At 53.9% G+C, this 16,778-nt stretch overlaps 1 protein-coding gene across 2 annotated transcripts in view; it reads right to left on the reverse strand.

Annotated features, from left to right (window-relative positions):
• Positions 1–491: 491 nt before the first annotated feature.
• The window catches only part of SHISAL1 (shisa like 1), a 119,000-nt gene continuing 102,713 nt past the window's right edge, over positions 492–16,778 (reverse strand). For both annotated transcript variants that reach the window (XM_066358628.1, XM_066358627.1), the window contains exon 5: positions 492–623. In XM_066358628.1, coding sequence (XP_066214725.1) covers position 623 — 1 coding nt within the window. In that variant the 3' untranslated portion in view covers positions 492–622. The remainder of the gene's footprint in view (positions 624–16,778) is intronic.

Raw genomic sequence — 16,778 nt, forward strand, 5'->3', positions numbered from 1 at the left:
CTCGTGTTTGCTGATTCCACCTGGTACATAGCCACCGGCTACAGCAAAACACTGGAACCCAGGCGGCTGGCGAGGACCCCCACCACATAGTGACAAGTGCCCATCAGAGAATTTGGAGGGACACAATAAAAACCAAACAAACAAAAAGAATACCCATATCACACACACACACACACACACACACACACACACACACACACACACTCACGTTCGTTATTTTGACACGCAGAGGCCCATGAGTCACTATGCGAGGGAACCATGGGTGTGACGCATGGGCCCAAATCCTTCCAGCTGGAACTGGCCCAATCAGCTTTGTGTGGGTCACCTCGAGTCCATAATGGCGTCATCTCTCAGAAGCCACCAGCCCAAAATGGGACTATTGCTTGCGGACGGGTGGCTCAGAACCCCCTCCCCTGCACCCCGTCCCGGGCCCCCACCCCTGAGTTTGCTCCTAATCTTAGAAGTCCGCAGGAGGGGCTTTTGGGCACAGGTGGTGTTTTCTCGGCTGCCACCGCAGCTGCCGAGGCTCTCCCTGGCGTCTCTGTGAAGTTGTTCTTCTTGGAGGCTATGCCGGGGGCTTCGGGTCTCACCTCCCCCATCCTGAGGCACGGCAAAAGGGCTTTCTGGGGAAGCAGAAGGAAACAAAATGTCACATTGGTGTCTCCTCCATGGGGACACACAGGGGACATTTCTCTCGGGCCTCAGTGCCAGTGTGTGGTGAATCTAGTTAAAACACAGGAAGACACAGGTTAAGCACTAGGGAAAGACCTTAATGTTGCTCCACAATGCCCCTTCCCTGCTGTCCCTTCACCTCTTCAGATAGGCTTTCGTCCCAACTATTCTGCAGAATTTGCCCTTGTCAGGGTCGCCAAAGACCTCCATGTTATGTTATATCCAGTGGCCACTTTCTCCATCTTTTTTTTTTTTTTTTTTTTGCTTGTCCTTGTGGCAGAACTTACCCAGGTGCTCACTCCTCCTGCTTCAGGGACATTCCAGCCTCTCTCCTGGCTGTCCTCCTGGCCACTTCCCACCTTCCCGGCCTCCTCTCCTCCTCCCCATCTCTACTCCTTCCTGATAACCGCATTTCCTCCCACCGATTTAAACAGTGTACACTGAGGACTCTCCACCCTCAAGCTCTCCTCTGCACTCCAGCTCACACCTCTAACCTGTCTGCTTGACATCACCAGCTGGATATTTAATAGACATCTCCAACTCAACATGCCCCAAACTAAAAACCACACTGTTCTCCGCAAACCAGCCTTCCCCGCAATTCTTCTGACCTCGGCAAATGTGACTCTGTCCTTCCTGCTGCTCACATGGGAGTCCCAGAGTGTCTCTGATCCCTCTCCGTCCCTCACACCCCACATCTGACCTTTTAGCAAATCTTGTTGCCTCTTCATTCAGATGTCTCCCTAAACCTTGCACTTCCTGCCGCCCCGTTTGCCTCTACCATGGTCCAAGTCAGCAGGGTTCTTACTGTGGCCTCCTCACTGGCCAGCTCCTCCTGTCTACAATCCATGCAGCAGCCAGAGGGGGGGGGGGGACCCTGTGAAAATCTACCTCAAATCATGTTGCTCCCCTGCTCCAAACCCTCCATGGCTCCTAGCTCACTCAGCATAAGAGCCAAAACCTTCCTCTCCACCTTCTCCAATCAAATCCCTGACCTTCTCCCTTCGACTCACTCCACTCCAAAGTGGTGGCTCATTTTACGTGTCACCTTGACGGGGCCACAGAAACCCAGACATTTGGCTGAACGTTATTTCTGGATGTGTCTGGATGAGATGCGTATCTGGCTCAGTACACTGAGTCCAGCAGGTGGCCCTCCCTGATGTGGGTGGGCCCGTCCGGTCCACTGAGGGTGACGGGGCAGAGCAAGCAGGCGGAGGAAGGGCGGGCGCCCTCTCTGCACGACCGTCTGTGAGCCGGGACGTCCGTCTCTCCTGCCTGCACACTTGCCTCGGGCTGGAACAGGCACCCCTGTCTCCCCTGGTCCTCAGGCGTCCACACTCCGTCAGGTTGCCAACTGCAGACCCTGACACTCTTCAGCCTCCATGACCCTGTGAGCCAGTCCCTTAGAGTAAATCTCTTTGTACGTCAGTATCTTACTGGTTCTGGTCCTCCGGAGAAGCCAGATGAACACACGGCCTGTACTAGCAGGCTCCAGCTCTTCGCCCAGATAAACGCCCAGCTTATTCCCGCCTCTCCTTCAGGTCAGCTGTTACGGAGACCCTCTCCGACCCCGTTCAAAATGCAGTCCATCTGAGACTCCCTGCTCTGCCTTTACCCTGCTTTTCTGCCTGGCACCTGTCACCATTTAACAGTCCATATACTTTATGTATGCATTTTTAAATTGTCCATGGGCTCCATAGAAGTACGGCTTTTCATCGGTCTTGGCTTGCTGCTGTCTCCCCAGGGCCAACAACGGTGCCGGCGCCAAAGCAGCCGCGCAGGGAAGCTGAGGGGAGCAGACAGTTAACGAGGGAAGAACACAGGAGCCTACCGCTCAGCTCGGTCCAACCCAATCAGAAAACCTCGATGAAATGGGTGGATTTCCAGGAAAACAGAAAATTACCCAAAAGGATCCAAGAAGAGAGAAGCTGCGCAGACCAGCTGCCAAGGAGAGAGAGAGAGAGGGAGGAACTGGCAGATTGCAAATTCAGAGTCTGAGCAGAGAGAAACGCAAATCAGAGCCATAATGAAAAAGTATTCCAGGGCGTGGACAAAGGGAGGCTTCCACGTTCCTTCACTCTGCACTCGGTGAAGAGCAGAAAGGCTGTGTTTGCTGGTGTGTTTGCCGGTGGTGTGTTACACCTCTGCTTCACCGCTGGTAGGGGGACATCGGGATCCCTTGGGAAGGCAGTGTAATGCCTAGCAAAGCGGCAGGTGCACACCCCTTCTGACCCGGCAATTCCGCTTCATGACTGTCCTGCAAATGGGCTCACAGGGCACATATGCACAAGCTTACTGACTGCAGCAGTGTGGGTGAAAGGGCAAGATTAGCACCAACGAAATGTCCACCAGTCGGACACTTGTTCAAAAGGAGTGGTTTCCCATGCAATGGAGAATGCTGCAGATATCAGAACGGGCCAGGCCATCGACCAGGAGCTCTGTCTGTCGTCTGCCCCAGGATGCCATGTTTAGATGCCCCCCTCCCCCATTCTCTGACCTCCATCCTGGAGTGCTGTCATCAGGGTCACCTCTCCCCTGAACTTTAGACTTGAATTCCAACAGTCACCTGGAGATCCTCCCAGCGTATCTAACAGGCATCTCGTTCTTAACGTGTCCAGACAAAATTCCTGAGCTTCTTTCTAAAACGTACTCCTACGTGGTTCTCCCCATCCTGGCTGATGGCCGCTCCAGCTGTAGCTAGGGGTGAAAAACCTGGGCCTGTCCTTGGCCCCTTTGCTCTCACACCCACGTCCAGTCCAGTACCACTGTCTCAACACAGTCACAGACTCGTGCCATTTCTCACCATTCTCACTATTACTCCCACGGTCCAAGCCACCATCCTCCCAATCTGAGGTGTTTCCTGTACCCTTACCTGATTCCCTGCACACACCTCCTTACAGTATATTCTCAACACAGAAGCAAGAGAGAGAGAGAGAGAGAGAATATAAAAATCTCTTTTGCTTGGAATCCCCAAGGCCCTGGTGACTCTCATGCCGGCCTCCCTGTGCTTCCCGATGTGGTTTCCTCTCATGCCTTCTCTCTTTAGCCACATGAGCCTCTTTGCGGTGCCTCCCACATTCCTGGGTAGTCCTGCCTCTGGGTCTTTGCACTGGCTGTTCCCAGTCCCGAGGCTGCTCCAAGGTGCCTGTGTGTGGCTCATTTTCTTAGCCACCTCAAGTTTTGATGAGGATGGCTTCTTAGGGAGTTCCTCCTGAGCCTCCTGCATCCCGTCCCCTGCTTGCTTCTCCCTGCCGCACCACCACTGGCTGCTGTGCTATCTCCTACTTTTGAGCACTGCCTGCCTTCCCACCAGCTCATTCATTCCATGAGGGCAGGGCTTAAGTGGAGTTGTGTCTGCTGCTCTATCCAGGCCCTGAGACCCCGTCTGGAGGGGCAGACAGCGATGTCATGGGTGAATGCTGAGACAGAGGGAACCCCAGGGGCTGAGGGAAGAGGGACAGAAAGTCAGAGGAGGCTTACAGAGGAAGTCCAGGTAGTTGTCTAGCTTTTGCTTGGCTTCCCCCAGGGACAGTGAACTCATTACCACACAGCCTACTGCCCTTTAGGCTGCTCAGTTAGCTGGAAAACTTCTATAATGCAGGCCCAGTTCCCACCTGCGTTCACTGTCTGCCCCCCATCGTTGCCCCAGTGGCCTTCTGAGATGCGGGGCAGCAGACAGTGTCCTCTTTACTCCTCACTGCTGTTCCAGGCTGACATGGAAGAGGCGCGCCCCCCCCTCCAGATGGAGGCAGCACCACCCCCGACCTGGGCCAAGAACTCCAGGCTCTGTCCTTGCTTCTGGGCCCCAGGTCCAGGCCAGCTTCTCTATTTCCCCAGAATGACTTCTCTGGAGGGAACAGCTCAGCAGTCTCTCCGTGGGGAGATGCCTATGTTGGGGGTGGCAGACACACAATCCAGCCTGGTGGGCTCTCCAGGGGCAGGGGCGTGCTGAGGGCCTCCGTGGTACGGACATGGCTCTGTTTCTCATCTGGGCAGTGGGAACACCATGTCTGTTTCATTATTTTTATGTACTTCATATACATTTTATATATATTCTCTTGTATAACATGAACTATTTCAAAATCAATAATGTTATAAAAAATATTCTGCTTATGGTTTCCGAGAGGGTGACATTTTGATGCCTCAGCCGGCATTCAGGGCTCCGTACTGCTGGGCATCTGTTACTGTGTCTACTGTCGTGGCCACTTCAAAGGAATCGCTTTCCAGAATGGCCAAGTGTGCCAACATGCTCGCCTACAACCTGGGAACAGCTTTCTTACTTGACAAACTCCCACCCAGCCTTCAGGACCTGCTCACCGAGTATTCCTGCCATGCTGCGTGTCAGGCTCTGGCAGGCCTTTGTGACGGTCACTACCACCTGGTACTGCAGAGGGGCCGAGGGCGGTCAACACCACCGGTGTCAGAGTCTCACAGGCCTGGGATCAGATCCTGCCTTTGCCCCTGACATGCTTTTTTACCCGAGGCAAGTCAGTTCTCTGGGTCTCAGACCCCATGCGACGGCACTCCGGTCACAGAGGAGCATCCAGCAGCCAGAGAGGACCTCCACTGCTGTGGCATCCGTTGGACAGCGACAGCTCTGAACTGGCCTGTCTGGACACAGCCCAACAGTCATGCTGCTGTGTCCCATGTGCCCTTGGAATGCTTTGCCTCAGCACAGCCTCCAGAATAAAGCTTCAGCAAATGTCAACTTCTGTTCTGCTTTCATGGGACTGTACCTCAGCCACTAAGGAGCTACAGTCCATGAGCGCAAGCAGTCCTGTCACCAAGAGTCCCCCACCCCAATCACAGAGCAACCCGTCCTCCCAGGCCCTGACACCTGGCCCCTCGCTGCCAACCAGGCCCGGACCACCGGCGCTCCTCTCACTGCGTGTCGATGCCATTGCCTCCCACCAGGCCTCTGACACCTGTCCCGGCGGCTTCATCTGCCAGGCCTGGGCTGGGGGCACAGACTGGAGTCAGACGTGAGCCCTGCCCTCAAGGGCTCTGAGAAGGTGGGAACCCAAACCAGAGTGGCAGATCTACCCTGTGTCACCAGTGAGTGGGGTCCTGGGGGTTCTGGAGGGCATGGCCTTGGATGGGGGCAGGGGAGGGGGTCGGGAAACTCCCTAGGGCTGTGTCAAGCATGAAGATGGGAGGGATTCCAGGAGGAGGGCGCAGTCTGAGCCAGGGCTGCTCAGAGGACCCCAGTGTGTGGTACGAGGTGCTCCCAGCAGGGGTGAATTGGCAGAGGGGGCTGCCAATGAGCGTTTCAGCCACTGGGCGAGGGCATTAGGACGACCCTAGGGCTCCGGGGAGCCAACGGGGAGGCTCCTTGCTGGTTCTGATAAAGGCAGGGTTAGGGGTGATGTGTACCGGGTGTTTCTTTCGTGCAACTTAGCTCCCCCAACAACCCTGTGAGGTGAGATCATTATTCCCCCATTTACAGATGAGGAAACTGAGGCTCAGGGAAGTAATATCATTTGTCCAATTAGTGATGGGGCCAGGGGTCCAGTCTGGGCCTCTAACTGCAATAGGTCATAAGGCTATCCCTGATGCATGGCAGTGGCCTGGGGAGGGGGCAGGCTGGATAGAGGCCAGCTGGCCCTGGTGACAGCTACAGAGCTGCTGGCTACATCTGCATCCTAATTGGGAAGTTAAGACAGAGCACCCGGCAATTTGAATAACAAAGAACGTTGAGAGTCGTGACCATGAACAAAAGCAGAGAGCTGGAGACACAGCAGGGCTGGCTGCCAGATAACCGCAGCCCAGGTGCCCTGAGCAGTGATGATCAGGCAGCAGCCCAGGTGCCCTGAGCAGCGATGATCAGGCGGTTCCTCAAGTCCAACTACCGAGCAGGCGTCACAGCCTCAGAGCGACCCTGAGAGGTGGAGACGCTATTCCCCACTCCTGACAGGGCGGAGGTGAGCGAGCTGCAGAGAGAAGAGGGCAATCCCTCGGAGGTGGCACCGGAATCCCTCAGACAGAGCTCGTAGCCACGAAGTGTGGTCCCAGAGACTGCATGGAGGAGGTGTGCTTGTGTTTGACGCTAGAAAGTGAAACGTGCACGTTGGGTAAATTCCACAGAAAACTCCTACAAGCCCACCAAAACAGCTAAGGTGAAAAAGACCAACCACACCACCTGCTAGGGCGGGGCTTGGGGCCACGGGAGCGCTCACAGACTCCTGGGGGCATGCAAACCGGTTGGCTGCTGTGGACAGCTGGTTGGCAGCACATCCTGTGACCCTACACACAGGCCTGCGGAGGCACAATGAACGCCCCCAGTGGGGCCCCTGTCCTAGTCCCCAGAAGCTATGAATGTCGTCTTGCGTGGTGAAGGAGACTGCTGGTGTGACTAAATGGAGGACCTTAAGGTGGGGAGGTGGTCCTGGCTTATCCAGGTGGGCCTAGCGTGATCACAAGGGTCCTTAAAAGAGGGTGGCAGGAGGGTCAGAGTCAGAGAAAGATGCATGTCCCCCACGTCTCAGGGCTGGGAGAGAGCAGCAAACGTACCTCCTGAGAGGCCCTGCCCTTGTGGACCATGCCGGCTGCTGGGAAGGCAGACAGACTCAAATGAAGGAGACAGTCCATTGGTTGGTGGGCAGTGTCGCAGCGAGCAGGACAGCAGGGGATGGCACGCAGGACGGTCAGGAAGGGCTGATGGCCAAGGGGGGTGGGCCAGGTGCCTCTGCAGAGGCAGGGCTGGAGGCTGCTCTGGCTCTGGTGGGGGACGGGGGCGGTCATGGGGAGCTGTCCCTGCCTCTGGGGGCTTCATTCTTCACGTCCTGCATGTAGCCTGCCTTTCCTTCCCTTCACCCTCCTAACTTCTGGACATTTCCTGGGAGCTCAGGGTCTTTAAACATCTATATCTTAAAGGTTAATTTTTAATGCAGCTTTGGTAAATATTTGATGCCCTTGCCTTTCTGGGAGATCTGAGTTTGACATTAAATGGTACAAAGTGCTTCTGACACTGTCCTTTTCATCACAGCCTCTGTCCATAACCCCCTCCCCTGGCTCCACAAAAAGACTCTCCTTTGCCTCCTGATGGGGCCGGCTATGAATTTTTCAAAGCACTTTCCACATCCATTTCTGCCCCTGATCTTGTGTCTCCGTCAGCCAGACAGAAATGCAGGGAGGTGTTAAGTTGAAAGACGCTATAGAAGCATCTCGTCCCTTTTCTCGTCCTACACAAAAGGAGGCAAAGCCATGGGTGGGCTGGGGCAGTGTGGGGGGCAGTGGCTGCCCAAGGTTAAACAGCAAGCCAGCAGTGGAGGCAGTCGAACAAGCAGGTGTGACCCCCAGGCCAGGACTTGGCTCCCAGCACTGGGATTGCTGGAAGGACACAGACTGTCCCTGCCCTCTCTCCCAGCCCAGTGGGCACAGGTGTGACAACGGGGACACATAGGAGTGGGGAACAGGGAGAGAAGTGCTCCAGAGACAGGAATGAGGCCTGGCGGGGGAGTGACCTGAGCAAGGTGTTTTTTGTTTGTTTGTTTTTTTGTATTTTTCCGAAGCTGGAAAACGGGGAGAGACAGTCAGACAGACTCCCGCATGCACCTGACCGGGATCCACCCGGCACGCCCATCAGGGGCCACGCTCTGCCCACCAGGGGGCGATGCTCTGCCCCTCCGGGGCGTCGCTCTATGGCAACCAGAGCCACTCTAGTGCCTGAGGCAGAGGCCAAGAAGCCATCCCCAGCGCCCCGTCCATCCTTGCTCCAATGGAGCCTCGCTGCAGGAGGGGAAGAGAGAGACAGAGAGGAAGGAGAGGGGGAGGGGTGGAGAAGCAGATGGGCGCTTCTCCTGTGTGCCCTGGCCGGGAATCGAACCCGGGACTTCTGCATGCCAGGCCAACGCTCTACCACTGAGCCAACCGGCCAGGGCTGAGCAAGGTTTTGACGGATGAGTAGGAGTTCATGGGGAGCTTGGGCGGGAAACCCAGTGAGGTGACCAGGCTAGGTGAGCATCTCAGGCAGTAACAGGGTCTGATACATTCTGTCTCCAGCCTTAACCTGAGGCCCAGGCTTTGGTCCATGTTTTGCAAATGCTTGTGAAACATGCACCTCCTTGTTCTGGGCGGTGTGCACCTTGCCCTGACCATCCGTGGCTCTAGGCCTCCTGCTCTGGCACCATCTGAACCTCCATGCTCCCTCAGTCTCGGTGCAGACCCGGTCCTGCTTCTATTTTACAGCAGCCCTGGCCTGTCTCAATGCCCTGGCCCATTCCCCATGCCTTCTCCAGTGACCTCAGGTCAGGACAGAGGCAGCAAGAGGGGCTGAGCCTGGAGCCAGGACACCCCTCAGCACATGAGTATGCACACAACACAAACACCATGCACACGATACCACGTTCACACTACACTCACACTACATATACCAACCACACACACTTACTCCCTAGTCTTTGACTTTCCTTGATGGCACCATCGCCAGGAAGGAGGCATCATGGGCAATATGTCCCAAGTCTGCCATCCCTCCTGGGGCCTTCCTCTGCCCACCTGGTGCACACCTGTCACCCCTGGTATCTCTCCATCTCCCTCTCACCTGGAACCTGCCCAGTCCTCAGGATGTACGTCCACCCTTTACACCTCCTATCCCCTGTGGCACAGCCCAGGGTCCCCTCCCCCAAGCCAGTGATAATGAACCCACTGTGCTCTGCCCGTAGCCCCCGCCCCGCCTCTCCTCCAGCCTGGTCCTTCCTTGCCTGTGGCAAGACTTCATGTCACTCATGCAGGATCCTACAGTTGGCCTTGGTGGCCCCTTCACCACCCCCCATATCTGATCCGGTCTCTCTGTAGGTCTTGTCTTCTCCACCTCCAAACTATTTCTACATCAGTTCATTTCTTCCCATCATTTCTCCACCCCCAGCCTGCAGTTTCCTCCCTGGGGTGCAGCAACAGCCGCTCTGCCCCCTCCAACCACCGCAGGCAGCTTTCTCACCAAAACTCCCATCTGACCAACTGACTAGCTGCTCAAAGTGCTCTGCCAGCATCCTGTTTTCCTTAAATCCCATCACAGTGGCTGCTTATTGCAATCCACTGTCCCCCTTCCCGTGCACGTGACACCAACTATGAGATGCACCCTGGCCTGAAGGATGGCTTTTCAGGAAAGAAACAAACAGCCCTCCTTTACTTATGCCCATTGGTTGAAGATGCATCTGGATGACGATGACAGAGGCCTTGAGAGGTGACAAAGATGTCCCCTAGCGTATGTAAGTGGTGATATCATGGCCTGGCACGGACACAGTGCTGGGGTGTTATGGAATGAGGCATTTATTATAGGAGCTCACACTTCCATGCTTGTGAGCAGGGAAGGTCCAGAAAGAGGAGTCAGAGGCTCAGAAAGGTCACAGCGCCGGACGGGACAGTGGCGAGGGACCTATATGCAGGAGGCTGGCAGCTGGGTGGGGACAGGGCGGCCCGGAGTCCACAGAAGGCTTTTGTCTCGGGACACATATGTGGAGTCAGCAGGTAGGAAGGAGAGCGGAACACCCTGGACTGGGTGCCTCTGTGGCCAGGCCTCCCTAGTTCAGAGAGCACCAGGGCCCAGTGACAGCTGTTTCGACCTCCTGGGTCTCGGACATCTCCAGGGTAACCAAACTGACAATGGGACAACTGAGCACAATTCCCCTTTACTTACCCATGTGGCAGAGCTATGATATAAAGCCCTCAGCAACCTCAAACTGGGGGCAGGGGAGACATTTGGCAGGGACTCTTTTCTTACTGATGAAGTGAACGGAGACAGGGAAAGAGGGTACTTGGGGGGGTCCTTCCTGTGAGTGGGTGCTGGAATAGGTCCTCTGCACATCCCCTTGGACTCTGTACCTGTGATCCCCCCCCCCCCAGGAAGGGATGACCATATTTCCTCATCTATAAGATGCTCCTTAATTTTGGGGCCCGAAATTTGAATAAAAAATGTATTACATAAAGTTATTGAACTCAAGTTTTATTTATCATAAAATTCATACAACTCCTCATCACTGTCAAAACTCCCATCCATTAGCTTATTCTCATCTGTGTCTGATGACGAATCACTGTCTTCAACAATGAGCGCAAAAACAAGTGTGAAAAAGTGGGAAATGCAAGTTAAAAAAAATCTACAACCTCTGTATAAGACGTACCCAGTTTTCAGACCCCAAATTTTTCAAAAAAATATGCATCTTATACATGGGGAAATACAGTACTTGCTCCCCACCAATGTCTAACTCAGAGAGGTGAAGCAGCTTGCCCAAAGCCACACAGCTGGGCAGCACAGAGCCCAGTGCCGGCCCAGCCAGGAGGCCCAGAGCCCTTATTGTTGCCCCCCCCTACATCCTGCTCTGGGCTACAGTGTCCAAGTGACAAGTATGACAGAGCCACTCCCAGAGTTCAAGGCCAAAACCATCTGACAACAAATCCCTCCAGTCTCGCCCTAGGGACCTCAGGAACAACAGGAATGTCATCCTGCAGGACATTAAGGACAGGTGCCCTCTTGGCCCCCGGGCACGCATTGGTTCGCACCATTCTGACAGGAACCGAAAGCCTGCGTTTGGAGACATCTGCTGCACCAACAAGCATCTATTCTTAGAAGCAAATATTTTAGCAGTTATGGCTGGAGCTTTAATGTGGGGGGGGGGGGGGAGGAATAACAAAGGAAAGAGTCCACCGTCCTCCTGGACCCACATGGATGGAGATAAATTCCTCCTTCCTTGCCCTGCCATGCCCTATCTGGGAGCTGGCCATTTGAGCCCCTGAGCTAAATGATTTTGGGGACATAACAGCCATCACCCAACCACGACGTTTCCTTCACGGAGATCTCGCTTTTCCCACGTCATCCTGGCGGCAGCCTAGAGGGGGATTATATGGAATTCCTGTCAAATTGACAGAGGTGCATCCTCCTTCCTGGAGGTAGTTAATGAGCCCTGAGGATCGCTCTGGCCTTCATGGAAACATCTCTGCTAATTGCTTAGGCGAGCTGGCATCTCTGATTATACTAACCCGGGCTGCAGTCACCAGGTTAGGGAATCTTAATTAAGTTCCAAACTAGTGTGCTGGGTGGGCAGCATGGGTCTCCCCTGGGGCTGGGTCGGCAGGCGTGAAGGCAGGATGGCAGGACCCCCTCCAAGGATGGGGCATGCCTGACAGCGTGTTCCTGGGAACAGGCTCAGCACCTACTCTGTGCCAGGCTCCGAACGGGCACATCTCCCTCCTCCTGATGCCCCCATTTTCACAGACAGGCAAACACAAACAGGCTTGCAGGAATGAGTGGCTCGCCCGAGGTCATGGAGCCTGCGATCCGGTTGGCCGGCCCCAGGGCCCTCGCTCCCCTGCCCCACTTCGGCTGTTAGAGGGGCTGTGGACAGCCAAGCTCAGTCTAGTTTATTCTGGAAGTGCGGCTTCGAAGTGCATTTTCCAACACCTTCCCTGAGGTATATTTGCCCTGTGGCTGAATACATTGATTTCTTTTTCCTTATCTTTTATTCTCTGCACTTAGCACAGGGCACAGCCAACCCTCGCTAAGTGCTTGTTAGAGAAATGAGTGAATTCACAGTGCCTGAGCTGCTTCCTCTCAATGGACTGTTTCTGTGAAGAAAAAGCAGGATGGAGCGGAAGCATCTGCAAAGGGGCCGACGGCCTAAGACGCTTCCTCCGGGGACCCAGAGCAGATGTGTGGCAGGAAGGTCTGACTACTCCTTCTGCTTCCTGCCTCCCCTGCTTTCTTTGCTCAGAAGGACCAGGAGCTGCAAAGAATAGATGAATCTCTCTTCCAGAACCACCTTGCCTCTCATCCCGGGTACCAGTGCCAGATGCCTGACTCTGGGTGTCCTTGGAAACCCTGGTCTCCTGTGCTCACAAGTACATGAGAATATGTGCATGTCCCCACGGGAAGGTGCACAGACCCTTGAGTCAGGCAGGTCATTCAAGCTGCTGAATATGTGAGCGTTGGAGCCATCATGGTCAGTTGGGTACCAGCAAACGTTTGACCAATTCTCCAGTGGGAAAATAAAAAGCCCTGATTGTAGCATTTGCTGCCCTTGTCCATGGTGTAAATACTGCCAACATGATCACTGAACTCAGAGCTGGGAAGGGATATGTGGTAGCCACCATGATACAGGTTTTCACTATACAGATATAACAAACTCAGGAGCACAGATAGTATAGCAAATGTAACAAAATAATTAGGAAGTAAAGAGCTTCTAGTATCTATTTCATGTTTAATATAATGTATTTAGTTGTAAGTTTGTGTCAAATTTCACCTCTGTCGGTGGCTGTGTTTAACCACGGGATCCCTAGATTCCTGACAATCTAACCTCCAACGATGCAGGCCGATGGCCAGTGGCCCCAGCACACCTTGGATATGTTTACGGATTTGTTTTCATGTGTTATCAGGGAAAACATAACTCTTCAAAACCAAAGCTATGATTGCTTAAAGCGAGTCGGAGTTTTCCAAAAGTGCGACTTGATTTAAAGTCAATTAAAAATGTATTAAGTAAATAGTGTGGGGGGGGGGAGGAGGAAGAGAGTTATGCAGACAAGAGAAACATTTAGGAACTGGAGTTTGGGAAATAAATGTAGCTTTATGGAAATGACTTCAATTATCACCTGTCTTGGGGGCACAGTAAAATAAATGGGCAACCCACAAGAGAGGAGAGACAATTAATTAACGAATGAAAGGAAAGGTGTTCAACACTCAAAGAGACAGCAAGCCATTAAAAAACAAACAAACAAAAAATGAGGGAGAGGGTGCCCTGCAGCTCAAAAGCTGCTGCAGGTGACAGTGCCTTTGGGAAAGAGGCTGGCACTGATATAAAGAGCCATGAAACTGTCACACCCCTTGACCCAATAATATCCCTGCCTGGAATCTATCCTGTGGCAATGACTCAAAAACGGAAAAACCATCAACACTTAACAGGTGTTTGTTGCCGCCCCTGAGTGTCTCCCCTGCAACTGTTATTTGTCATTATATATATATATATACATATATAATTGTCATGCTCTCTGAATACCTCCCTGCAGGGGAGACAGCTAACCTAATACTAAGCACAGGGAAGCTGGACGGCTGCGTGGCTGCTAACAAAGCATTTAGAAGAATGAAGGAAGATGGCAGAGTGTGGCTAATTTCATGCTCAGTGAATAAAATCAGAACGTGAAAGTATGTTACAGTGTTATTAGAAAAAGCGTGAATGCCTGTGCATGAGGAAGCAGAAAATGTGCAATACCTGTAGTTGTGCGTGGTGTGCTATGTGGCTTTCCTTCTCTCTGTTATCCTTGCGCTAATAACCACAGTGACTACCCTGATATCCCGCTGAGGACCCTACCACAGGCCAGCCTCCTGCTAAACCTCGCAGTCATCCTGCCAGGCAAGTCCGTGCACAGTTTCTCTTACTGATGGGAAAACTGAGGCTCAGAGCCAATACATGATTTACCAAGGTTCCCGGCTGACAGGTGCAGGGAGAACGGACCCAGCTCTGACTCTGAGACAAGAAAGTTCGCCACGCCGCAGGGCTGCTGGAGTATGGCCATGAGATGTTTGAGGTAAAATTCTATTTAAAACAGCCTGTGAGTTGCATTTTCACTTCCCACTGGGCCGTGTCCTCTGATGGGGTGGGGTTTCCAGAGGAAGGAGGCAGGTGGCCAGCTGCCAGGTGTGTGGGCATGGATACCTGACCAGCCCAGCTTCTCCTTGGGGTTCCAGAAAGATTCTGAGGGCTGGGAAAGAAGTTCACAGATGGCGCAAGAGCAAGGATGACAACCTCAAAACCAAACCATCCCAAACCAACCACGCAACGCAACCTTGCGCACCTGGTGACCACAATGGAGCCAGTGCCGGGTGGGAGCCCACAGAGAGTTTTAGGTCAATACTGGGCCTGGGCGGGAGAAAGCTGGGTTAGCTCCAGAGCTTGGTTAGCACTTTGGGGGCTCCTCGGGGCCCCACCCCCAGGTGAGTAAGACTTGACCTGCACAGGGAGTCCCATCATTGGCCTGGACAGGGGGCCGCATGCTTTATGAGCACCATCTCAGAGTTTAGCTCTCATGGCAGGAGAAGTACAGGCAGAAACTGCTCCCCATTTCAAGAGGGGGGCTTTGGAGTCAGCCAGACCCGGGTATGTATTCCAGCTCAGCTGCTGTGCAGCTCTGGGCAAGTTGCTAACCCTCTCTGAGCCTCTATTTCCTCCTCCATATGCTAAGCTCAGGATGACCAAGCAACAGTGCTCTTGGTGATATTAAATGGCTCGGTCTGTTGGCCCTGGCCGGTTGGCTCAGCGGTAGAGCGTCGGCCTGGCGTGCAGGGACCCGTGTTCAATTCCCGGCCAGGGCACATAGGAGAAGCACCCATTTGCTTCTCCACCCCTACCCCCTCCTTCCTCTCTGTCTCTCTCTTCCCCTCCCGCAGCCAAGGCTCCATTGGAGCAAAAATGGCCTGGGTGCTGGGGATGGCTCCTTGGCCTCTGCCCCAGGCGCTAGAGTGGCTCTGGTCGCAGCAGAGCGACGCCCCGGAAGGGCAGAGCATCGCCCCCTGGTGGGCAGAGCGTCGCCCCTGGTGGGCGTGCCGGGTGGATCCCGGTCAGGCGCATGCGGGAGTCTGTCTGACTGTCTCTCCCCGTTTCCAGCTTCACAAAGAAGAAAAAAAAAAAATGGCTCGGTCTGTTGTAGCTGCTTAGTTCAGTAGTTCCTCAATAAACTGGCATTGGGCAGAGGAAGATGCAGTGCCTACTATGTGTCAGGCACTGGCACTTATCTATCGAGCATCTACTACAGACCAACCCCCACTCTCCTCGGGTCCCTGACAGTGAAGAAAGCAGCAAGGCAAACAGCGCAGGTAGTGAGCACCACGAGGAAACTAGGAGGAAACGAGGGGAGTAGACGGGGATGGTGGGTCGGGGGCTGCTGCTATTTCACAAAGCTTGGTTGGAGAAGGCCTCTCTGATCAGGCGCTATCTGGGCAGGTACCTGGTGGGACTGAAGGAGGAAGCCTGAGCTGCTCTCTGCCTAGGTCGCCCATTCTCCACTTCCAGAAAACTCCTACTCATCCACTGAAACCCTTTTTAGGTGTTGACTGCTCCCAGGACAGCTGGCTGCTGCCTTTAAAATCACAGAAAACCTGCTGCCCCCTGATGTGATGCTGGGGAGAGATGTGGGACATTTGTAGAGGGTCTTCCCACGTCCTCCTGTCCTTTAACCAGACAGCACCCTGTGAGGCTGAGTCCATCATCCTGTCTGCTGGGGGTCCTCCAGCTATCAAAACCCAGGGGAGCAAAATTTGAACCCAGGTCCATCAGCCTCTAAGAGCCTTTGCACTGACCCACTCTGCTTCCTGCCCATAAAAAAAAAATACAGCTTCATAGCAGGTGGCGTTGTTTAAACATAGGTGCTTGGCTTCCCGAGGAAGTGAGGGCAGGGTCATTGGATGGCCTTCACCTGGGCAGGGAGGTGGAGGGGTTTCAGGCTGATGTCTGGACCCAGTGCGCTCTGAGAGGTAGGTGGGGAAGACACACTCCCAGGTGGCCCGAGCCAGGGAAGTGGGTCACCAAACAATGGACCCTCACCTCTTGGTGGACAGTTAATGCAGCTATTCAAGCCATGGTTACAAAAACGTCTCAATGTCGCAGGAAGCTCGCCAGGACATAATGTTGAATTAAAAACCCAAGACACAATTTTATGCGTGGATGGCAACGTCCATAAAGTAAGGAAATGAGCTGACAACAGCCAAGGCTGCAGGGGGGACGATGGCTGCCTTCAGTGCTGAGGCCGTTTGCTGTCCGCTCTCCCCATGTTCTCAGCGAGCAACGGCACTTTTATGATGAAAAATTAGGCATAAAAAGAAGAAATAGTGACTATTCCTTGGTGGAGGGCTAAGGGGAGGAAGCAGCTAAAACAGGAAAAGAATAATTAAGAGGAGCAATCCTGAGCCCTCAGGGTGAGGAGCGGGTGAGACGTGGCAGAACCTGCCTGGGTTGAATAACTCAGGAGGGATTTGAACTCTGGACTCCCTGTGGCTTCCCCTCTGCCCCAATATTACATTTACTCATTGGTATAAGTGGGGAAATGCACCAGTATAGACCCGGTCACTTTGAATGTTGCCTGGTCCTTTCCTCTGGACCCTGGGGGCTGGTGTGTCCAAAGAACCAGGCTGT

The sequence above is a fragment of the Saccopteryx leptura genome, chromosome 1, assembly GCF_036850995.1.
Source record: "Saccopteryx leptura isolate mSacLep1 chromosome 1, mSacLep1_pri_phased_curated, whole genome shotgun sequence".
In the NCBI taxonomy this organism is placed as follows: Eukaryota; Metazoa; Chordata; class Mammalia; order Chiroptera; family Emballonuridae; genus Saccopteryx; species Saccopteryx leptura.